The following is a 24,733-nucleotide window of genomic DNA, read 5'->3' on the forward strand; positions in this document are numbered from 1 at the left end:
GAGTCACCCATCCCAACCTCCGGTGTCTGACCCCTGAGGAGGGAAAAGTCGTTCTTGCCATGATACACGCTGGGGAATGTGGAAACCACTTGGGGGCCAGATCTCTGGCCAATCGCACAATGTGGCAAGACTACTTTTGGCCCACGCTCGGTGACGACACCAGAAGGGTATTAAGGTCTTGTCACAAATGTCAACAATACGCTGACCTGCCCCACGCCCCGGCAGAACCACTATCAATTATTATTGGCCCATCGATCCACTCCACGTGGGGCCTGGACTTGCTTGGAAAATTCCCAACCGCCAAGGGCCAGTTCAAGTACATCAGCGTCGCCATCGACTACAACAGTAAGTGGATAGAGGCGGAACCGCTGACGGCCATAACTACCACCAAGGTAACTCACTTCCTCTGGAAGAACATCTATGCCACTACGGCGTCCCCCACACAATCATCACAGACAACGACACACAGTTCAACAACAAGGAACTCATATCTTTCTCCACTAATCTGGGCACCAAGATGAATTTTGCATCTGTCGCTCACCCCCAAACCAACGACCAAGTCGAAGCAGCAAACAATATAATCAAGAAGTTGCTAAAAAAGAAGCTCGACGACGCTAAGGGTTTATGGGCTGAGAAACTCGCGAAAGTGCTGTGGGCCATCAGGACTACCCCAACTTCCGCCACCGGTGAAACACCATTTTGCATGATGTTCGGCATTAAGGCGGTCCTACCCATTGAGGTCACCCATGTGATGTCCCGGAAATTCGTATTTATTTTTTGAGGATTTTCCGGAATTTAATTAGTGGTTATTGGACGATTTCTTAGCTCGTGGATGGAGCGGCAGTGTTTCAGTCGAATAATTATTCACGAAGCGTCATTTAGGGAGCGCAAAGGTTGACTTTTTATTCGTTGGGATTCTCCGAAAACTTCATTCACAAAAGTTGTAGAGCGTGTCGATACGAGTTCGTGGATATTTGGAACGCGGACATCGAAGTTCATATGAGAAAATTATGAGCGTTTGAAAATTTGAAAAGTTACTATATATAGGGGTTTCCCTTTCGGGAAAGTTACTATTTTCATTTTGGTAAGTTTCCATTTCCGAAAACTCATAAATCCTCTGTTCTCTCTTCTGTTTTTCGACTGACCCGACCCGGATCCAAGAGATCTGACCCAGCTTTTCCGACGAGCTCCGGCGGTCTCCGGCCAGAAACTTGGCCAGCTTGTTCGCCTCCTCCCTGTGGTGGCCTCTAACAGCGATTCTCCTCCACGGCGACGTTGCAAGGTGGCACAGATTGAGGAATTCAGACCCGGTTGAAAAACGTAGCTTCGGCGACGCCACGGCTTCAAGTTCTCTTGGTTGAGTTCGTGGGAGCCTCCTTGATCGATCTGTGGTGTTTGTTTGGATTGTTTCACATCAGAATCGCATCAACTCAAGGTGAACAGTTCACGGCGGTTTGTGGCAGTGATAGGCGGCGTTCTAGGCCGAGTTGGCTTGAACCTCAGGTATTAAAGTTGATCTATTTGATGTTCTTGACATTTTGGATGGTTGGATTAAGCTAGTTTTGAGTTTTGCCTGGTGGTGGTTGTGGTGGTTGCATCGCTGACTGTAGCAGCGTTTTAGTGGCCTTCCAACCATGTAAAGGATAGTTTCTGGTATTATATGTATTCTACTTGTCAATACGAGCGTTTTGATATATAATATGCAATTTTTGAAAATCGTATGAATATATTGCGATTTTTATTGTTTCGGACCGTTTGATGATTCAATTCGTGACGATTCGAGTGTCCGATTGACTTTTGGTTTGGGCATATCGATCGTGGAAGTATTCCGGAGACATTAGGTGGTCTTGGATGTGGTTTCGCCTCGATTGGCGCCACTTTGAGGATTTTAGTTCATTTGTGAATTGTTGCTAAGTTGAAACCGTATGTGATTAGGTGCTTGAAGAAGTATTCTTGGACGGTTATTTTGTGAAGTGGCTGCTTTGTTCTTTATTGAAGACGCAGCGAGAGTTTCGAGGTGAGTAATCTCACAAGGTTCATTTACAAACGGAGTTTCAATTATTATTTTGACGTTAATTGTTTAACTGCAAACTATAGTTGGTATTAGTAGGCATTCCTAAGTGAATGACTACATGTGTGTATCTATATATATATATATATATATATATATATATATATTCTTGTGAGTGATGTGTGATAAATAATATGCATGATTGTGTTCATATTGTTGTTGAATGCGACTTTTCAAGAAACAATATTGTGGAAAAAGATGTTTTCTATTGTTTGAAAAGTATTGAGTTTGATGTTACATTTTGAGTCAGATGCGACTTATTTTAAATGTCACGGTCTTTGTACCAAGAGTCACAGATGGTGAGCAGGGATGGGGAAAGCCAAAGTTAGATTTTGTAACTTTTTAGGTCCAGTGTGACTTACTCGACGTTTGATTCTAGACCAGACGGGTCTGAGAATCATATGTCACAGATGGTAACCAACGTTTGATTCTAGACCAGACGGGTCTGAGAATCATATGTCACAGATGGTGACCAATGTTTGATTCTAGACCAGACGGGGTCTGAAAATCATATGTCACAGACGGTGACAGGTCGCAGATGGTGACCTTGATGTTTGATTTTAAGACCAGACGGGGTCTGAAATCATATGTCACAGATTGTGACAGGTCACAGATGGTGATCAAGGTAAGGAATAGGTAATCAAGTCTTTGGCCGGACGAGTGGTTACAATTTCAGTTAGAGCTATAGTCTGTCCGCCGTGCTTGGTTTCTTGATTGAAACGTATGAGTTTATCTCGTGATTCGTGTGGGTTTATCCCTTGATTTGTGTGAGTTGTTTCTTGATTGAAACGTGTGAGTTTATCTAGTGATTCGTGTGGGTTTATCCTGTGATTTTTGTGAGTTGTTTCTTGATTGAAACGTGTGAGTTTATCTCGTGATTCGTGTGGGTTTATCCCGTGATTTGTGTGAGTTGTTTCTTGATTGAAAAGTGTGAGTTTATCTCGTGATTCGCGTGGGTTTATTCCGTGTTTTACGTGAGTTATTTGAGTTACTCATACAGGCTTGCGAAAGCTTACCGGGTTTGTTTTGTGGCAACCCGGTGCACCATTCAAATGGTGTAGGGGTTAATCCTGCCGGTCAGGGTAATCGTGGCTAAAAACTGAGGTAGCGAGCTAGCAACTTTACGGTAGGAAGCCAATTTTGTGACTTTACCGTTATTAAGACTTCCGCTTGTAGTGAGCTCTGAAGAGCATTTACGTTTTATTTTGTTGTTGACAATTTAATTCATAAGCTTGTGTAATATACAACTCTATGGAGCGAGTGCATATTAACCTTGTGGGTTCAGGGCATCACTATGTACTTAGTTTAAAGGGAAAAAGTTTTCAGGTATTTGTATTGATGACTGAACGATCACACATGTATAATTATGGGATTATATATATTTGTGTTAAAAATCAGGGGCATGACAGCCCAACCTACCGCCAGAGTCGAGGGCTACTATTCTGAGACCAACGGCGAAGGCGTCAACCTCGACAGGGACCTCCTCGATGAGAGACACCACAAGGCCCATTTGCACAACTTACAAAACAAGCAACTGGTATCGTGTTTCTACAATGCCAGAGTCAAGGCCCGGAACCTCCAACTAGGGGACTAGGTAATGAAGGAAGTCATTCCACCGCCAACGGCACTCCACCCAACTTGGGAAGGACCATACAAAATAGTAGAAGTCGTTATCCCTGGCACCTTCTACTTAATGGACAAAGATGGCATCACAACGACCCACCCTTGGAATACCAAACACCTTCGGTATTACTACAAATAGTCATGCCACTACCCAAGAGCATCTTGACTTAGCTAAATTTTTGTTCAATATTTAGCTATGGGAAGCTACCCAACGGGTACAAACCTGCTTTTGTAAACGCTGATCTGTCAGCTATCAATGAAACGATGAATTATTTAAACCATTGTCACCAAGTCCAAGCACAAGAGTTAATTGGCAACGCCAACAATATTCGGCAGACCACGTCCGCTACATCATGCACTTGGAACAATTTTAATTCCTTTAATGTTTCGTTGATTAGGCAAAAGCACAAGTCAAAACTCTGGCTGTAAAACAACATTCAAACAACAATCATCGAAAAGAATCCCACACTTGGAAAATTTCAAAGGCAAATACTTCATATAGTTAGGGTTGGGACTCCCCGCCCAAAGGTATTGTCAAAATTACAAAATAAGCCTTAGCGGCATTACAAAAGCTATGGAGCATTCGTCAAGGGTTCTCAGGAGCAGCGGCGACATCCTTACCCTCCAGCAATGCTTGTTGCCTGGCCAGGCGGCTCGTCTGGTCAAATCCAGGAATGGTAGGGCTCGGCGTCACCATGGTGCCATCTGCTCGGGTGTGGGCGGCTATGAAGTCAGTACGGGAGACTTCGGATTGGGTAGGAAGTGGAGTCCGCTGAAAATCGTCTGCCGGACGCTCACTACTCTCTCCACTACCTGAGCGGGCACCCTCAGCTTGAGTAGGAACCACACTGCTCGCAGATTCCAGCTGACCAGATGACTCGGCGGGTTAGGACGCTTTCACCCTATCGATAGCGCCTTTCTGCTTCAGCAGGTCCAAGTTGTCAGCAGCACCAGCCTTCGCCGCCTCCATCATGGCTTGCTTATACTCCGCAGATTGCTTAAATGCCTCCACGGCGGCGACCTCTGTGTGGCTCCTCTCAGCTTCCAGCCGGGCAACCTCGCCCTTCAGCCTCTTTACCTCATCATGTTTAGCGGAAGAATCCCACTGAAGGATCTCAATTTTCTTAGCCTTAGCCACTACTTGATCCTTCAACAGGGCTATGTCTTGCTCTAGCTTGGAGTCATGGTCGTTTCGCTTGAGATCTCACTCAATGGTGACAGTCAGCTTGCCGCGGGCATCCATAGCATCACATTCGGCCTTGGTTAAGCGCCGCTCAACATCCGTTACCTTGTCTTTGGCCTCTCCCAGCTCCCTCTGGAGACCTTGGATCTCTTCCCACAACTGCCACTCAACCCGGGGCTGGTTTGAAGAGGCAAGGAACAGCTCGTGTAGCCCGACGGACAGATGTCCAAAGGCCGAGCTGAATGGCGACTGTTAAACGACGGTCGGGCGGACGGTCCCATCCAACCGGCCAAATCCTAGCCGCTCTCAGAGGTGGAAGAGAAACTCCCGCCCAGGGTCGGTCAAGAATTTAGCATACGCTCCAAAGGAATCTAGACTGCTCGCCTGCACCTCCCTGACAGTAGCCACAGTCACCTTCGGCAGGGCCTGTTTTGCCCTCTTTTGCTGGCTGGCCCCGATGGTCTCCGCGTCGTCTCCCTCATCTTCTTCATCGGAGACATTCTGTCGCCGCTTCTTCTGCAAAACCGCTAGTGTGGCACTGCGGCGACAGACCTCGAGGTCACCTGCGACTCCAACACTGCAACGGTAACAGGTTCCCTCTCAACCACCACTCGATCCCACTAGGGCCCACGATGGTAGGCGGGCACTCTCTCCCTCACCTTCTCGGGGGAGGCCTGTACCCTGTTCCAGCTGGTAGCCCCGCGATCTGCGCCAGTTCCCGCTTGAACCACGGACGAACCATAGGCGTCGAGATGAGAGTGATGCGGCATCGGCAGCACCACGGAGTCTCTGACTGGCTCATCACTAGAGTCTGAGAGTCAATGACGGTTTGCTGAGACGCCAGCCCAACGGCGTAATACTCTCCAAAAAATTGTTAATCTCTGCGCGGTCCATAGCTTTGGCAAACGTGTCGCGGCTCACTTTATTACCCGGCGGAGAATCTGTACGAAAGGCAACAGGTTAGCCTGATACAAACTGAAATAGGGCACAGATAAGCAAAAGTTACTTACCAAGGGCGCGAGTCAACTGTTGATCGACCAACAACTCCCAACCGGTGAGAAGACGTAGGTCCAGCAGGTTGTGATTCTGCCAGCAGCCCTTAATCCTTGCCATGCGGCACTCTTCCTTGCGCGTCAGGTTAAAACGCAGACCCGCTACACAAAAAAAAAACAAAAAAAAAAAGGTAATGATTAAAACAATGGAGGAATTATCGTAAAGCAAAACCGCCAATTTGGGCAGCGGAGGGCAGCGACAACCTCGGATAGGTTGGAACTCCGACTTAATCCTGAATGTTGGCGCCCCCTCATTTGTCCCCGCGGTGGCAATACAGAAGGTTCCTCGCCAAGGAGACATAGAATCCTTCATATTCTCAATTAGCTTCGGTGCCCCCTGGCGGCGGCTCAAGTTCACTTGCTTGCTGCAACCTTGGCGCTTCATATACACCAGTTCGTAGAAGTGAAGTACTTCCTCCACGGTAGGCCCTTCACATCCCGACAGACGCTAGAGTAAGTTCAACGCTATCAACAACCACCACATATTGGGGAAAATCTGCCCAAAGGCGAGGCCAAACTCTCACACCAGGATCTGGAGGTTGGGGAGTAGCGGAAAGGTGACACCTTGGCGGAAGATGGCCTCGTGAACGGCAGCATACCCCGCCAGAAGAATGGAAGCCTTCTCATTAGAGGTTGGCGGGCGCAACTTCACCACTCCGGGCAGGCAGAACACCCGCTTTAGAAGGTTGACGGAGGCTACAGTCATCGGCCCTCCCACCTCATCAACTACGATACCATCACATAAAACCCAGGCGGACTCTATTTCTTCGCCGCTAGCCTCTCCCCCACCAGCAGAACGGCTAGTGGCGCTATTGCTTGCTAGCCTCTCCTCGTGCCTATTACGAGCGGCAACATCCTCCCTTCTTAGAGCTCTCAGCACGCCCGACACTACCCATTACTACTTCCCAAGGTATGGTATGTAGTGGCTCGATATCTAATGGAACAGACAGTGAGGTTCCTACATAGGCAGACGGACGCAACGAGTCAATAAATATCCTATCCGCCACGTTCAGCGACACGTCAGACCCGGAATCCTCACTGCTCGAGATCTCTACGACGCTAGCCATCACAAACCCAAAAACCCAAACCAGTCAGTTCCAACAAGATCTAAACTATCCCTATGTTAGATTGTAGTCGAGAACATCAAGAACACCCATTCCTAGAAAACCCAGAAAGTACCAAAACAAGAACGAAACACATACACTTAAACCCATATTCGACCATCTAGCAAAGCAAGAAATCTCAATCCCCTGTCAAACATCTAAGCCCATCCCTAAACATCATTCTACACCCTCAAAACACACCGGGGAGGGACAGAAATCACTCCAAATACCAAAAATAGAAACTGACAGAAGCAAACAAACAAAAAACCCAATAAAACAAGGACGAGATTCAGGCTACCAACCTCAAAGATGGATACTTTGGTGCGCTTGAGGGTGATTGTCTTCTCTTCAAGAGATTTTCGTCCTCCAAAGATCGATAACTTCACAGAATTGCAGAATCTTCTTCTCGGATCTCAGACCGAAGCTTGAAGACGACAATGTTAATTCAAAGTGCAAAATGTTAAGCCACTAAGTTTCCCTCTCTTTGATGTCAACGTCAAACCAATCAAAGCCGTTCCTTTGAAAACGACATCCCACGACAGCCGTACACGTGCCCTACGCTCGCACTTACTCTCTGGATTAACCGAGGCGTGGGCTCGATTACAAAATCAATAATTACTCGCATTAATGGTGAGGAGGCGGGCGTTCTGCGGGGAAGTTGTTCCACACGCTAACCCAATACTTGTTGGCCACGTGTCGGACGCCGTCAGACGAAGGGTCTAGCTGAAGTAACTATCGAAAAAGAAGACCACCAATCGTCGAGGATCTCAGCTAATTGCAACTCCGCTAGCGGAACTTCTCCCTTTTCATCTTGCAAGTGGAAGTCTCCGCTAGACGTAACTGCGCTAGCGGAACTTCTCCCTTTTCATCTTGCAAGTGGAAGTCTCCGCTAGACGCAACGCTGCTGGCAAAACTTTTCCCTTTTCAGCTTGCAAGTGGAAGTCTTCGCTAGACGCAACTCCACTAGCGAAACTTTTCCCTTTTCATCTTGCAAGAATCTCCACTAAAGCGCAACACTACTAGCTGAACTTCTCCCTTCATATTGCAAGCGCGACAGTCTCCGCTGAGTGCAGCACCGCTCACAGTGCTACCATCAGGCAGGTCCCCACGACATTGTCTGCCGATTACCAGCAGAGCGACTTCCTCCAACGGCGATTCCCGAGGCAACGCCTCATGCTGACGACGACCGCCACGCGGCGTTACAATTAGCCTGCGTCCCTCAGGGACACAGGGATACGTCAACAGTCTACGACAGCCTTGATCAGGCGCGTTGACCCTCACCACTCAGGTACCAAAGATTGGGCTCGCTACCCAACACCCTCTGCTCAGTGCAGCTCCCCTCAACAAACAATATACCGACCAAATTGAGGTCTATCTTAGCCGAGGATTGGGGGACTCCCTAGGGGGCCTAGCAGGGTCCCACCTGAAAGGGTATAAAGCATTTGCTCAATAAGTCCATGGTTGACAACGTACTGACGCTAATTATGCTTTTGCAAGTCTAGTAGAAGTAACGCTTTGAACCGCTAAGCAACTCCCCAACCAAGATTGCCCTCCTTGACTGGGGACTTGGGGGACTTGTACTTACATGAGTATTTGTAAGCATAATTAGTTATAATGAGCCACGATTTTGGTACCACCAGCGGTACCAACTACTGCCAAGGGAGTGACCTACGGAAACACAGCAAAGCGGGCTACCACCTAAGCTCTGGCTCACCCCCAGATCACCTCTAACACGCCGCCACGCGCCGCATCAAGACAGTGTCAGAAACTCCAGAAGCTGAGAACTAAAGTATATCAGTCCCACATTGAAAACATGGAAGAGATCAATCTCTCCCACATCTATAAAAGGTTCTCTCCTCTTTCCTCATTAATTACGCATTTACTACTTACCTACTGTTATTCTGTCAATTGACTAACTTGGGCATCGGAGAAGAGAAGACCGCCCAACTCGGTCTCCCTCTGACGCCCTTTGTATTTCGTTTGACAAGCAGCAGAAGTATTGATCACACCATAAGTAGCAGTCCGCCCATCAAACCAGCGTTAACTAAGATTTAGCCACCGCTAAATCTTAGATATTAACAAATAGTTATCAGAAATTTCAAGAGGATCAAAGTCCAATTTTGTCAGATGCGTCATCTTTTTACAAAGAGAAAAGATGAGATATATCAGGATCCATAAATATTAGAACAATATGTTCTATGAAAAATGATAGAAATTCATATATGAAACAGAAGTTTCAAAGTGTTCATAAATATGAACGATGGATCTCATAGGGAAAACACGAGAAAAAACATTCGTGTGATGTCTGTAGAACCATAGGTCTAAAACTACTCAGTCAGCGGACTCGAGTCTTAACTATTAAAACATATAGTTCTCAATGTCGTATATGAAATATAAACTTTCAACAATTATATTATATATAAGATACATAAAAATATATGTAAATTATCGCATAAAAGAAATTGATGTTCATATGTAATAGGAACAAAAATGATAAACATGAAACACATATTTCTGTTATGTGATAATATAAGATATCTATGTTATGTATGAAGCAATTCTTTGAGAATGAGGGGAAAACTCATAGATCATTAGCTTTGGTCATAGGCAACTATGTTGCACCATAAGGCTTGCGGATCATCATCGAGTTCAAAGAAGAAGAAAAAAAAAAAAAGAGCAAATTTGTGCTGATAACGTGTTATAAACTAGAGAATAAGAGAGAAATGGAATAGAGAAACAAGATGTAGGAGGAGGTAGAAGTGTGTATTTCATTCTTATTAAACCCATTTATATAGGAGCAAGGTTCGAAAAATCGCTAGGCGCTAGTCGGGCGGTGGCTAGAGGACTAGCGCCTAGGCGCCTAGGCGGGTGCCCAGACGGCGCCTAGGCGGTTTTACTTTTTAAAATTTTTTAATATATTTTTATAACATATGAAATATAAATAAGAGTTTATAACTTTATATAGAGTTAAAAAAATATATAAAGGCATGTTATAATTTTTAAATAAGAATATAAGAGCAAGCCCAAGCCCATGAATCCATCATCCAAAATAAATCAAGCTGTCCAACTTTCTTTCTCTCTAAATCCCTAATTCATAAACTCAGCCGCTCTCTCCCCCTTTCTCTCTGCAACTCCGTAACTCTCTCTCATCTCTCTTGAGTAGTTTGCTTCTGATTTAGAAGAAAAAAGATCAATGTCTCGTACTATTCACAATGCCTCCAAGGAAGTAATTATTTGAGGCTGGTGGCCGATTGGTTGAAGACGAAGCTCTTGATTTTGGGATCAAAACGTCGGAGTCAAAGTGGTCAGATGCAGAAGAGGAGGAGGAGGAGAGGGAAATGGAGTAGAGTTCAGATTGGGTAAGGAAGTAGAGGTCCGATGTTTGGGGAGAGCAGAGGCTGCAGGTTATTTTTCTAGTTTGGGGATCGAATGGGTTTAGGTTTGGCTGATGTCTGGCAAAAAAAAAAAAGGAGGCCGAAACCGCCCAGCCGCCGAGAGTGCCCAGGCGGACGCCCAAGCCGCCTAGGCGGCCGCCTAAAACCCATCCGCCTAAGGCCTCCGATTATACATTAATCTCATCGGTCTGCTGCCGCCCAGCGCCTAGGCGGCCGTTTTTTAGAACACTGTATAGGAGTAATGTTTACATTATAAGGACATAACTAATGAGTATTTACAGTGGACAGCCACATATATATAATATTTAGGGTTATTATCACAAATGGTACCTGAACTTATCCTCTATTTTATCGATGGTACCTGAACTTCAATTTTGATCACAACCAGTACCCGAACTTTTCGACTTCATTTTAAATGGTACCTAAGGCCACCTTCGGTCACTATTCCGGCCAAAAAAAACCAAATCGAAAAAAAAAAAAAAAAATCAAGTTCAAGGCAAGTCTATTACCAAAAAATCATCACTATATATGATCGCAACCCTTGAAATCATCAAAAATTATCACTATGATAACCTCACATGCCCTTTTTAGTCGGATTGACTGGAGGTGGCTCTAGGTACCATTTAAAATGAAATCGAAAAGTTCGGGTACTGGTTGTGATCAAAATTGAAGTTCAGGTACCATCGATAAGATTGAGGTATAGTTCAGGTACCATTTGTGATAATAACCCTAATATTTACAACAAGATTTTAATTTTTAATTTTTATTGAGTGGTTCTAGTTGGACCTCTAAATTTGATATTTGGACCTCCATCTTTTTTAAATTGTCAACAGATTTTGTTAACTCATATGAAAAGACAAATAAGGACAATGAGAGAAAGAAAAAGAATAAAAAAATCTAAATGTCTTCTTACATCCTCAACTTCAACATAGGGAACTCTTCAAACCAAATAATGGATGGTGGTACTGGTAACTGCAAAGGCATATTGTGCTTGGCCAAGAAATTGCTAGGGCTTTAACTCTCCAAATCAGGAATACGGGAATGGACATTGGGAGTTTGGGAAACCATATCTCTTCTTTGTGTAGAAATTGAACTAGAAAATGTCAGTTGTGGTTGCCAATAAGCAATTGAAGAGAGAAATCCCACTATCGATCACCACCATGGTCTGATCTTCACATTGACATTATTAGTTTGCATCATGGGTCGCCTTTGCTATATGTACCAGATTCATTCTGCCGTTTGCAAGAATTGGACACTAGTTTCTGGTGTGAAGCCTATATATAAACTGCCTAGGGTTCTGACATTATTGAATTTAAATTGCAAGCATGATTATTATCCCATAATCCTCTATGATTCATCTCGCAGCATGACATACGAGCTTGGTCATGAACTCGAACCGTCAACTTTACCAAAGTTTGGCAAACTACAAGTCTGGTGCAGGAAAGAACGGTTGGTTGCTGGTAGTAGAGATTTCAAGAAACATTGTCACTAATCACTCTAATATTTACCTCTACAATTCTTTCAACGATATGGCGGCTATCTATTTATACTTCATTTAACTGGCATTAGGATTAAATTAAAACCACGTTTGGTGGTACCTCTTATCCAACATGCAAAGATTGTTTGTTTTTGGCAGTGCACGATGTTGGAGAAGACAGAAAGATATGGTGTTTTGATTCTCTTAGTAACATATAGTTGTTCAAGGATGTTATGGTAAAAGTAAGGAGCTGTACTTAGCAATTTAAGTATTAAAAAAAGTAAATTGGAAGTTTAATATGTAGGATAGGTCCAAATATTAAATTTGGAGATCCAACAAGAACAATTTTTTTTTTTTTTTTGAAGTAAACATCATAGAGATTTTAATTAAAATAAGACAAGGCCTGAATGACGTCCATTATATATATCCTTCCGCTTACCATCTACAGATAGACAAGAAATTATGATGAAACACTATGGTGATACATATGATAGAATCATTCATTCAACGTGTCATGCTCACTTATCAAAGTAAGCCTATATACCATGAAAGACATAGTAAATAGACGAAGCTCCGAATACCATAGTATTTGAAACCCACTTACGCCCATAAAAGACTAAAAACAAGCATAGCTCCCTAAAACAATAGGGAATTATTAGAAACAAAAAAATTATCTATCTAATTAGAAGCCCAAACTGCCATAGGAAAAAAACTAGCCCTAAAGCCCAAGTCAAGCAGCCAACCCTTCCATCCTTCGCCATTTTTGTGCAGAGACATCCACGACTGACCCGCTGCCGCCACAAGACAAGGTACACCACCACCAGAGCCACTAATGGACCGGTGATTGCTAGAGTCAAACCCATGCGGAGAGTGAATCCCAGCACACCAAACCACCAACAAAACTCCTTGATGCCGACATCGATCCGCCACTTGATGCAAAGTTGGGAGAGAGAAGCCCAACCTTACACTGCCATCTCTTGAACCTATCCTCGATCTCACCTGCCTCAGAGATGCATCAAGTCAGGAGATCCAGGCTGTAGTCCACTTTCGTCAGCCTTCATACCAGAATTCTTCTCGCAGCCAAGAGCGAGCTTTAGAAAAACACAGCCCGTCCGGCAGCAGCACCAACACATTGCGCGACCAGGGCCGCTGCTAGACGAGCACCGTTGGATTGCACTGGAAATCCGGCTAGGGTTTCTTTCAAGAGTTCAGGAGTTTTTTTGTCAGAATGGTTTCTTTGTATATAATTGTAGATAATGAGTAGTCATATGCAGAAAAGTGAATTGTATTTTCCTATTTTTTCATTTTTATCTAAATTTTTGTTGTTTCAGTACTTTGACACCTATGTCTCCGGAGAATAAAAGTTGGGCTTTATTTTTTAATATTTCAGCATAGTTTTGATACATTTATTCAGTTTTAGCTAATAACCTCTCTTAATAATAATAATAATGTAGATAAGTACTAAAATGACAAATATCAGTCTGTATTTTTACGTATGTATTTTTCAAATTTTCATTACATATCATTTTAAACACGTACGTATCAAATTTTATAATCAGTATGTATTTTTACGTACGTATTTTTCAAATTTTCATTACATATCGTTTTAAACACGTACGTATCAAATTTTACAATTTCCCATTTCCATTTTTTTTTTTTTATCAAATAAACAACTCATATACAACAACTAGTCTATTATGAGTCGAACTCACGACCTCCCACTTATAAAGACTTATAAAGAGGAGACTTATGTCACTAGACCAAATGATACTGGACTCCTATTTTCATTATTTATGGCCCAAGTTTTCAAAATATTTTTCATTAAAAATTATTAAATTATTCATATACATATTTATACCGTTTAATTCACTTCCCAAATGTTACTGACTGTGTTTCGCGACTATAAGATACCAAAAAAAAAAAATGAAAAAGAAAAAGAAAAGAAAGACACAACTCATGTTACCTCTTTGGTCAAAGTTAAATAGCAGTAGTGAAGTACAGTACCAACCAATCAAGACAGGCACATGTGAAGTTCAAGCGTTGAACAGTAGTTTCAAGTCAAACATCCCAAAAACAACGCAACATTAAAAATGTCGCAGTCGCAGTCGCAGTCGCAGCCGCAGCCGCAGCCGCAAGCCGCCACTGCGACCTACACGAGCATCCCCGTCACCATTCCCGCCGCTGACGTCATCTCCCGATCCATCCAGAACCTTCTTGGCGCCATCTCCCGCCACCGCCCCTGGCCCGAGTTCGGATCCTCTCTAAGTCGACCCGACTCCTACTCCTCCGCCCTGACCCGACTCCGCTTCAACTCCCGCCACTTCCGCACCAACTACATTCTCCTCATCGGGGTCTGCGGCTTCCTCTCCCTCATCGGAAGCCCCGGCTGGCTTCTCGCGACGGCCGCCGTCGTCGGGCTGTGGCTGGTGATCTACTTCTTCAGGGAGGACCCACTCGTGGTGTTGGGCCGCCACTTTAGTGATTGGGCTGTGTTTGTGGGCCTGGTGCTGGTTTCTCTTGCGGTTGTGTGGTTGAGCAGTGGGCTTGGGAATGTGGTGTTGGGCCTTGGAATTGGGCTGCTCGTTTGTGGGCTTCACGGGCTGGTTCGGGATACCGAAGGCTTGTTTCTCAACGAGAATGAAGCCGCCTCGGCCGGGTTGATCGGGCCCACCTATACACCCGTCTGATTCGTTTTTCGAATCAGCAGTTCGTGTTAGTGTGTCGTGATATTGTGTCAGAAATTGTAACTCCTAATTCAATTTTTATCTTTTTTTTTTTCTTTTTTTTTTTCACTTTCAGTTTGGGTTTTGTGTGCTTGTTATGACATGGAGAACAAACAACAAAGATTTTAATTTTGCTGTTTGAAGTCCGGGGTGTTTGTGTGTAATGAACTGAGGTTGACTGATTGAGGGTGTAATAAGGTTCAGGGTTTAGGGCATTTCCCTTGTAATCAATCATTTGTGTATTCTATTATGCATGGAATGAAATCAATTTGATTTGATTTGATTTACTAGTTGGGTTAGTTTGGTTCAAACTCAAAGCTTGGTTAGTTTGGTTCAAACTCAAAGCTTGCTTTCATTGACTTTGTTATAGCACTACTAGTCACATAAAAAGACAGATGCAAATCTCACCTATGTAATTCTTAACAGTATTTTTTCGTATCTGTATACAACTATACACTGAGATAGAAACTCATCAGTCTTAGTCTCACCTGTCACTATTTGGATATTGATTACCTGCTATGGACCATTGTCACTCCATACCAGACAGCCTCCTATGGCTTTTTCCATGAATGTGGGACCCTTGATTTTGAGCACTTGGGATATTACTGTCCCCAAAACCTCACATTTTTATTGCTCTTGGTAATAAAAGTCGCTCTGCTTCCTTATGTGCAAAAGTATGGTTTCTTTTGAATGCAATTTCAGAGTGCAATTTGCAAAAACCAGAGAAGAAGCATTACAACTAACTAGATTGATTACAGTGGTAACAAAACTGAGGTCCTTACAACAAAGGAGATTGCTTGTGCCAAAAGTTTTGCACAGAGGATTCCATTATTTCATTATATCTTGCTCCTCATTCTTACTAGCTTTGCCAAAGTCTCTTGAGCTGCTAAGGTTTGAGTGTGGTTATGACCCAGCATCACTGTTCTGATACTAATGCAAGTTCTGCACAGCTCTTCCCCGCTGTCGAAATGCCCGCCCCGTAACAGCAATTTCGCTCTCGTCTCCAGCAATGTTGCCTTCAGCAACGTCACGTCTTGCCACACGTACTCATCCACCCTCTGGTTACTTTGCAGCTTGCTCTTCCAGCACAGCGAGCCGTGGCACCAATCTTGTATTTGGGAGACGAAAGACTTCTCTACTTCCTCGAGTACGTTTGTGCAGACCTTTAAGAGTTCTAATGCTGAGTTGCATCTGGAGAAGGTTGTGAAGGCCCTAATTGCGAGTGGGAGGGCTGTCTTCTTGATGTACAGAACCATGTCGATTGCCTTGAGTTGGACAAGAGGAGGCTCAGATTTGAACCCAAAAACAAGGAATGCAGTAGCCCATAGATGGTCCAAGTTCACCAATGGATTGCCAATTTTCCTTATGCCCTGAACTGTTGCCTTGGCTGCTACTAAACCTTCTTTTCGCTTTGTATAAACCTGAGTTATGGGATGAAACTGAATCCAGTTTCCGAATGGCTTCTTGGCTGCTCGCGCCAGTCCTAGCTTAACAAGAAGAAGGGCCGAGTCTTCTTCAGTATTCTTCCATGTTTGCGGTGTGAAGCAACCAAATGTGATACTCATGCAATTACTCCACTTCCTAAGCCGGCTTTTAGTGGCAGGCATATTCTTAGCTGCAGTGGTAAGAAGAGTCAAGGAAATAGGCGTTGGGGCAAACCAGGCACCAACTAGAAGCATTCTCGAGGCAAGAAGGTTTGTTTTCCCCCTCGATTCTTGCAACACGGCGAAGCAAAAGGACAAGACTTTCATCAGGAAAGGATTGTTTTTGCAGTACTGCTCTTCGGTGATGCTTAAGAAAGGACAAGGTGAACCTTCATCAAGTTGGACTTGGTTGATAGCTTCAAATAGAGCAGAAGGTGCGATAGCTAGTTCCGAAAGCAGTGACCCAACCAGCCACAAACCAAAGCTCAGCCTCCCTAATTTCTCATCAAACTTCATTAGAAACTCCAACTCCTCAGATGGGTACTCTTTCTTTTTCCTCCCTCTAATCAAAACCATTGCATCTGATACCGGTAATGGTGGGAGCTGCATTGCGTCGAAATTCATTACCTTGGACAATCTACTAGTGATGATCACATGAGAGCCTCCTGTATTCCTTGGGATCAAGTCATGTAGATCCTTCCCTTCCCACCACTCCCTCTCAGTCTCAAGATTATCAATCACAATCAAATAAGGCATGTCCCTGAACAGCTCCCTCTTCACCCTCTTGAATGCCTCAAACTCTTGCTCCTCAAAGTTTCGGATTCTCCCCCGATCCTTCTCTGGATCAGCACTCACATCCAATCCCAAATTTTGAGACAGATTTAATATGTTCTGCCTAAAATACCTAGCCTCACCCCCAATCCACAACACCATCCTGTACCGTTGCGAATACCTGTAAGCAAACTCCAAAGCAAGCTCAGTCTTCCCAATGCCAGGAACCCCATTTATGCAGATCACACTGCTACCCAAGCTCTTACAATTCCCACTTTTCGACTTCTTGTGCTTCGATCTCTTGAACGAATTTCGCCCCACAATTGGCTCAATCCAAGCCTCCAAATTAGGCTCTTTACATTTCCCCATCTCCAAATTAATGTACCTCCCTCTAGTTGTAACCACTTCACTTTCCTCATCAGCCAAACCTTCTGATTGTCCACTAGCTTCTCCTTTAACCACAGAGCATTCTTGCTCCAAGTAATCCCCACAAGAACCAAACAAAGCAGTCTCGATTTCCATCATCTCCTTCTCTCTCCCCACGAAAAACCTGTTCCTCGGAAAAGGCAGCTCATCAACAGCCTCAAGCTCAGTCAAAGACACACTCTTCCTCCCAAGCTTTGCCCTCAAAACCCCGGCGGCTTTTGACACAATGGTTCTCCAGTTACCCTCATTGGCCTCCAGCTTGAACTCAATACACTTCATCAACCCATCAATGCCCTCCTTACGCTCCTTATCAATCGAATTGTAATTGAGCAGACCCATAATCTCACCCGGCCCAGTGTCGAAAAACACAGGAAACAGATTCTTTTTCTGGGCAAAGAACCTCACCTCCTCCAGGCTCAAATGGTTAAGAAAACTTGAGCTGGTAACAACCACAACTCCATAAGTAACAGAGCAGATAACTCTGTCAGCAATCTCCTGGCTCTGAGTGTCTGAGTACTTAGCTCTGTCAGCAACAAAACAAGCAATGCCCTGAAGCTCAAGCTCTGATTTAAGCCATTTGCAGAAGCGAACCAGGTTCGGGTTTTGGCCATGGAACCCAATGTAGACGTCACAGCTTCTCAGCTTGGCGTTGGAGTTTCGAGCAGGGGAAACAGACCCTCCTTTGGCAAAGGAAATTCTTGGGACCGGAAAGGAAAACGAAATTCTAGGAGGGGCTGAAGAATCAAACTTGAGCTTCATTGGGTCATTATCTGAATACTCATACTGGTCTGATGGGGGTGTGTATGAACTGCTTGGGATGTCATCTGAGTGAGTGTAGGAGATGGGTGGTGAGGGTTGTTGGTGAGTTGGGCTATCTTGGGGTTTTGGGCTTAAGACTCTTGGAGAAATATATGGGGACTGAAGAGCTGAGACAAATGCTGAGGAAGGTGGAGAGACTAGAGAAGGAGAGCAAATAGGTGAGGATTGAATATTTGGAGAAGGCAAGGAACTGTCTTTACCTGTTGTTGTTTTGGTGGTGGAAGTGTTTGAGGAGATTTTGATGGTGAGGCCATTGGAGACCATGGTGTCTAGTTGAGGAGGAGATTTTGATGCTTGTTCTTCATTCATGGTGGTAGGACTTGAAGCTTTAGATCTAACTTTGTGTGAATGTGTCACTTTCAGTACTTTAAACTCTGCTTGTGTTTCTCTGTAATGTGTTGTTTGAACATTGTGAGAATCAAAGAATCAGAATCGGTAAGCCTTTCTTGGCTTCTGGGCTTTTCTTTTTAAGCTTGAAAGATGCAATTAGGGGGTGACTCAGAGACTCTGGCAGAAGATGAATGCAACAGTAAACTCAAAACAGGAGAAATCTGCAGCCATTGATGTCCATCATTGTGGGCCTCTGTCTCTCTCTTTTGGGTCAGAGCCAGAACTTTGTTTTTATCCTGCACATTTGACCAGGAGTGTGAAATCTATGATGGTTTTTCCCCCCTCTTCTTCTTCTTCTTTCATGCATTAATATGCCTGTGAAGGCTGTGAAGATTTCAATCATTTAAGTTTATGCTCAGAAATAATGGAGGATAAATATGCAGAATCACAAGCAAATCAATATAACAGTCCAAACTGGTGCAACATTAAATCAAAAGAATCATTGAGCTTTGTTACCTTAGAGAAGAGGGAGGCTAAGATCAAAAAGGGAGGTCCTACTTTGCTGCAACAAAAAAAAAAACCTCAGAAGCCCATCTCCTTGTGTTTCTCTTTCTGTGTAATGAACAAGCTGTATAGAGATGGAGGAGGAATCTAATGTATGAATGTATGGGTTGGATCTGTATGGTTTTTGAAACAATAAAAAATGGTGCTTAAAAAGAAGTTGCAGAAGATGAGGGTTAAATGCATAGGATTACTATATTAATACTGCCCTAATAATCTAATAATTTGTTCTGGGGTTTGCCAATTTCTTTTTGTTTTATGTGCTGGACAGATTAATCTCTCCCTAATTGTTAATGTAATAAACATGGGGCTCTCTCATTTGTTGTCACAGAAGCCAAAGATTGGTCAGAGAGCACTTGGAGAAAAAGACATTGGGGGAGGAACCATGGCTCAGAGCCTCAGAGCTTGTTGGTAATGGGGTTCATGGGTTTCAAATTGAACAAGGATGGAAATAATACTATACATTTTTTTTTTTTGCACCAAAAAAGAATAAACTAATATGTTATTTTCCCAAAACCTATATAAATTGGCAATTGCAGGGTTTTCTTCTCTCTGTGTGCTGTCGTCATCAGACAGAGTTTGAATCTATTTGCATGGGAAATTGGACTGAAGACCAGTCCAACTGAGGACTGTCATTGTGGAGTGAAATCACTGTGAAATTCTCAGGTAAAGAGGATTCTCCAATGACCAGAATAGTACATTTACCGTCTATCTCACCCATAGTAAAAATATCTGGTAATGAGTGAACTATGTAAGTTTATAATACACTTAAAAGTCACATTCTTTATCACTTCTTTAGATTAGTTATATAAGAATTGTGTGCATACCGGCTTTCCCTTTAGCTTTGTGTTAAGGCCATTGGCTCTTCCACAAGATAGGGTTCGAAAGCTTGTATGGTGGTGGTGGCGGCGGTGAACTGTAGACCTTTTATGGTGTGAGTGTGCAATGTGCATGAAACATTATTTATATCGGACTTTAGATCTGTCCATGCCATAAGCTTAGTTTGTTTCATTTTCTTTCTTTTTTTTTGGCAAGTTTGGCAAAACCATGCTTAGTAGTGGCATAAATTGAGAAGAGTGAAAGTGTTTGGTTATTACAAAAATTTAGTTTGTAATTAAACATGGTATTACAATGTTTAAATGTAATTATACTCATGCGAGGTGAATTTATCTCATCGCAAAAACTTAATAATAAAATCAATTAAGCATGTCAAAAAAGTTTTTTTATTTTTTTATTTAAAATCTTTGATTAGTAGGAGGCATGTTGAAGACATTTATTTAAACAAAGGAAGGCAAATCCATACGGTCCATACCAGTCAATTTGTCAATGTATAACTATGTTATTCTTTTGTTTTAGTTTAGATTTTTAGGATGGACCTTGAGATTCAATTATAAGTTAAAAAAAAAAATAGAATTGACTCAAAATATCATAATTTTAGTCTTACTACAAGAATTTAAAAAAAAAAAAACTAAAATTGCATGTCCACACTAATCTAATCTGATGATAGACTATTAGATTAGTTCCCCCATCTAGTCCTTTAGACCAATATAATGATCATAATAATTACTCACTGAATTACACTCTAGTATTCTACCTCTAGCAAACTATGATTCAATGTTTATCAAGACTAAAATACTCTAGCACTCTTGCTCTAGCAAACTGGAAAGTTATATTTGTATTACTGCCCAATTGAGTCTAAATAGACTAATTATTAATCTCATACCATGTTAGACCTATTTATGCAACTATACGAATTGACAATAAATGATTCCATACATCATATGTTTCCTTTATTAATTTGTTGCGGTGCTCAAATGGTCCTTTAAGGTTAGCCGTTATATATATTCATCAATCACATCACTGTAGCTACCTAGCTAGCTATGTGGAACCAGATCGATAAACCATAGCTTCGTGAAAAGTTAGAGCATATAATATAAATTCTACTCTATGATTTGATACCTTCACTTGGAATGCATGATTGGCAAAAGCTGGAAAGTCTTTCCGAGACGGATAAAATGTTTCAACCAGAATCCTTCTATAGCAACCGTTTTCTAATCTCAGTCGATCCTATTGAAAAAGCTTCATCTCTTTTCAATAAATTAAGAGTCTCTCTGTGCTTGGTCTTTGGCTTTTGGTGAATATATTTCTCCATCTTCTCCAATATTAAAACTTCGAGAAAAAACTATGTAGCTTTGTATGTGAAGAGTCTTATGTGGACCATGGTCTACTTGCACCAAGCTGAAATTCGACGCCTAACCGACACGTACGATTATTTAACAGCGGCTGGTTATGTAGAGGTATAGATCCACATACAACCCTTTTTTGTCGGACTTTTCGGTGCCGCGTATGTCGCAGAGGTCAATGAGCTTGAGGTTGGTTATTAGGGCGTCGTGGCCCAAGCGAGAGGGAGCTGTTGGCCGGTGGAGATAGGATGCCGGAGTGTTTGGTATGACGTGGAAGAAGAGATCGAGGCAAGGAGTACCGGAAGAAAGTGTTGAGAGACCTCAACTCTTTGATTTCCGGGACCGACATCACCGCCGAGGACGACGTTGTAGATAAGAAGATCACTGATACAAAATGGTTCTTCCTTGTTTCCATGACCCAGAACTTCATCAATGGTGGCGGGTTGCCGGGTCAGACTTTGTTTCATTCCCGCGCCATATCGTGCGAGCAGGCTAGACAAGGTCAGGTGTTCGGCCTACAGACTTTGGTTTGCGTCCCGACGGCGAATGGGGTAGTCAAATTGGGCTCGACGGAGATCATATTCCAGAGCTCTGATCTGATGAACAAGGTCTGAGTATTGTTTGGTTTTAATAACCTTAAAGTTGGTTCTTGGTCTATGGGTGGCGCCGCCGATCAAGGCGAGAACGACCCGTCATCGTTGTGGTTCAACAACAACCAGGCCAGCACAATTAAAGTTGTCAAGGAATCAGTGAACATGGGTCCGGTGACTTCAGGACCTAGTACCACTAACCATCACATCTCGAAGCCGATTCAGTTCTATAACCACCCTAGTTCTAGTAGCTTATCAGAGAATCCGAGCGTCATTGTCCAAGTACAATCTTAGAGCAATCACCACCACCAAGCCCAGCAACAGCAAGTACAGACACAGAGCTTTTTCACCAGGGAGCACAACTTCTCTGATTACAACGGTTAGGTGGTGGATCGGTTGAGTTGTGGATGTGATCTACTCTGCCTCAATGGTCTCTGTTGTGCAGGTGGTTTAATGGAAGAGGATGCAGGAACCCTCGAGAAGGATGGAAGGAACGAGAAAGGATGAAGTCGGCGAGTAGTGAGCAACCCAAATCAGGCGGGTACAGTTGCAGAAGAGTGGGTCCCACGCAGTGGGGGATCTAAGATTCAATTCTTGTCTAGACTAATTAGAAGTGCACAAATTATTTTTTTATTTTTTTAAAGGTTTGGAACCCAGTGGGAGGTTCATCTTCACACCTTTATTATTTTTAATCAAAACATACAATGGAAGGGACATAAAACCAAACCCCGTAAATTAAAAACTACAAGCATATAAACTAACTAAATCATATCCTACGAGACCCACTCACTTCAAACTTAGCAATCACAGAATCATTATCAATGCTATCAGCAAATTCTTTGTCGGTGTAGAGAACCATCAAATCATCGAAAAACTCATCTTCCAACTTATTTTGAAGTTTGTTTTTTATGATGTTCATAGACGAAATTGTTCTCTCTGTTGTTGCTGTAGAAACTGGCAGAGTCAGCACAAAACAAATCAATCTATAAATCATAGGAAAGAATGCTGACTTTCTTGATTCAACTAACCGCCCACACAAATCAGACACAGTAGTTATGTTGGCAAATCTTGGATCCTTCTAAATATTTGCTAGAAAATACCTACACTCCATATTTAGAGCAAGCATGTCATATGATGTAAAATCATGAGGATAAAATCTCAAAGCAAGATTGCAAATATCTTCATGTTTAAATGATCGAAAATTATCACGTGGATCAAATGTAGCACTAAGAATAAGGAGCTCCAACGAATTATTTGTAAATCTACTATCCAACTCTACCAACTGAAAGTCTATAACAGCATTAAGTGTATTGACCCGATAATAATGCTCATTTGTAATATTTTGTTCACAAGCCCTTGTACTTTTCTTGTAAAGAGCAGACATATCTGGCATAATAATATCATACTCACAACAAAATGATTCAACCCTCATAATCAAATCATCCCAACCATCTTCTCTCATATCTTGAAGTTTTGATTTTGTTAATGAAAGAAAATTTAGAGCATTCAAGATGTCTATGGTTTTTTTTTGCAATGACTGACAAAGAAAATCAGTAATCTTCATGACATCATGCATCAATCATGCATCAAATCTGCATTGTCAGCTAAAATGGGAAGCTCAAGTGAAATTGAATCAACTAGAGGGCAACTCAATGTAATACCCCAAATACCCAGAATCAAAACATAAGTGGTCAAGTGGCTCTGAGGTTAAATTTGGTTCTTAAATCAGTGAGATAGCATAGAGATGCAAATGATTAATAAAAAAGTGGAGCAACCCACATTAAGAAAATTGAACAAGACAAGAAATTGGCGTAAAGGAGAGTGAGAGAAACCTTGGGCAGTTGGGCATTGGATCAGGCAATGGAAGGGAGAGGTGGAGAAGAAAAGGCGGAGGAGGGTTATTTCCGTTGAGTGAAACATAGGCGAGGAGGTGAAGAGAGGAGAGAAGCACTCGACGTCTTAACCATAGAGGAGAGAAGTGAGTTGCTGTGGCTGGGGGAGTACGCGACTTTTACCTCCCAATTTAATTTAATTTAATTTTTTTTTTCCTTTGGGTATGGGCTAAAGGTAGATAGATATATATACTTAGTGGTTATTGCCCAAAAAAATGTCTAGGCTTGAGCCCATATAGCCTGCCAGTTAGTTCCGCCCCTAGACTCCCATGACTTTAGATTCCTTTGTCCACTCCCCAGATAAACGCGCATGTTGTTCACGCGCACTCGCCAAATATAATCGTGGTCCACCTGCACCGTGGTCTATAGTAGAATTTTCGCTTTATATGAGGATATGAGTTTGCTTAATTGATTGTCTCATAATTAGACCACAATGTAGCTAAGCTAGCTTGAGTGGGATTATTCTCTTTGCATATGCTTTTTGCTCTTTGATTAGCCTGTACAAGATTACATTAGTCTGAGTAACGAGACGACAGAGACCGAAGTCCTAATTCTAAAGTATCGATAATGTGTTCACAATACTTTGAAATTTTTGTTATATGGTCATTGAAGAAGATCCATTATGCCATCAAACCTAATAAGCTAGATTGAAGGAATACATATGAGCTAAGCTAGCTTAGGAAAGAAGATAATAAATAGGCTATGGGTGAGTAGATAGATATGAAATTTGTGCATGTATTATGTTATTTTGACTCGATACGCATTAGGAACGTATAGATGACACTAGATATTCTGGAAAGAAATGAGCAGACATACATGGCAGTACCTTTGTCTGATAATGTGGTATGAGAAAGAGCCATTGCCACCATTTCACCTCTTCCACTACCGTTTACAAGTATTAGCACCGACACCACCTCTCAGCAGTACCCTCCTTATACAAACCAAAATCCTTACAATACTTAAAAATAACCTCGAACTACCAAGCTCCACGAAGCTTCACCACGCAATTAACCACCTCCTAGAGTCGATGCCGGATCCAAATTCCTTACCAGCCGCCACATATAGGAAGGCGATGTCGACTCCGATCTTGCATGGTCGTAGACATCAACT

The 24,733-nt window shown here is 42.8% G+C and overlaps 2 protein-coding genes across 3 annotated transcripts; one reads left to right on the top strand and one right to left on the bottom strand.

Moving 5' to 3' along the window:
* The first annotated feature begins 13,994 nt into the window (after nucleotides 1–13,994).
* Nucleotides 13,995–14,591, top strand: LOC112168015 (PRA1 family protein G2). Its single transcript, XM_024305128.2, has one exon. It carries the CDS (start codon nucleotides 13,995–13,997, stop codon nucleotides 14,589–14,591), a length of 597 nt encoding a protein of 198 aa, XP_024160896.1.
* Nucleotides 14,592–15,219: 628 nt separating this feature from the next.
* On the bottom strand, nucleotides 15,220–19,129 carry LOC112202359. Of its 2 annotated transcripts, none has more exons than XM_024343346.2 (2): nucleotides 18,914–19,129; nucleotides 15,220–18,693 (listed from the first exon to the last, which is right to left on the bottom strand). In XM_024343346.2, exon 2 carries the CDS (start codon nucleotides 18,374–18,376, stop codon nucleotides 15,464–15,466), a length of 2,913 nt encoding a protein of 970 aa, XP_024199114.1. In that variant the 5' UTR covers nucleotides 18,377–18,693; nucleotides 18,914–19,129; the 3' UTR covers nucleotides 15,220–15,463. The 2 variants fall into 2 exon arrangements, with proteins under 2 accessions (XP_024199114.1, XP_024199113.1); XM_024343345.2 differs by having other exon boundaries at nucleotides 15,220–18,781.
* Nucleotides 19,130–24,733: the final 5,604 nt, after the last annotated feature.

The sequence above is a fragment of the Rosa chinensis genome, chromosome 5, assembly GCF_002994745.2.
Source record: "Rosa chinensis cultivar Old Blush chromosome 5, RchiOBHm-V2, whole genome shotgun sequence".
In the NCBI taxonomy this organism is placed as follows: domain Eukaryota; kingdom Viridiplantae; phylum Streptophyta; class Magnoliopsida; order Rosales; family Rosaceae; genus Rosa; species Rosa chinensis.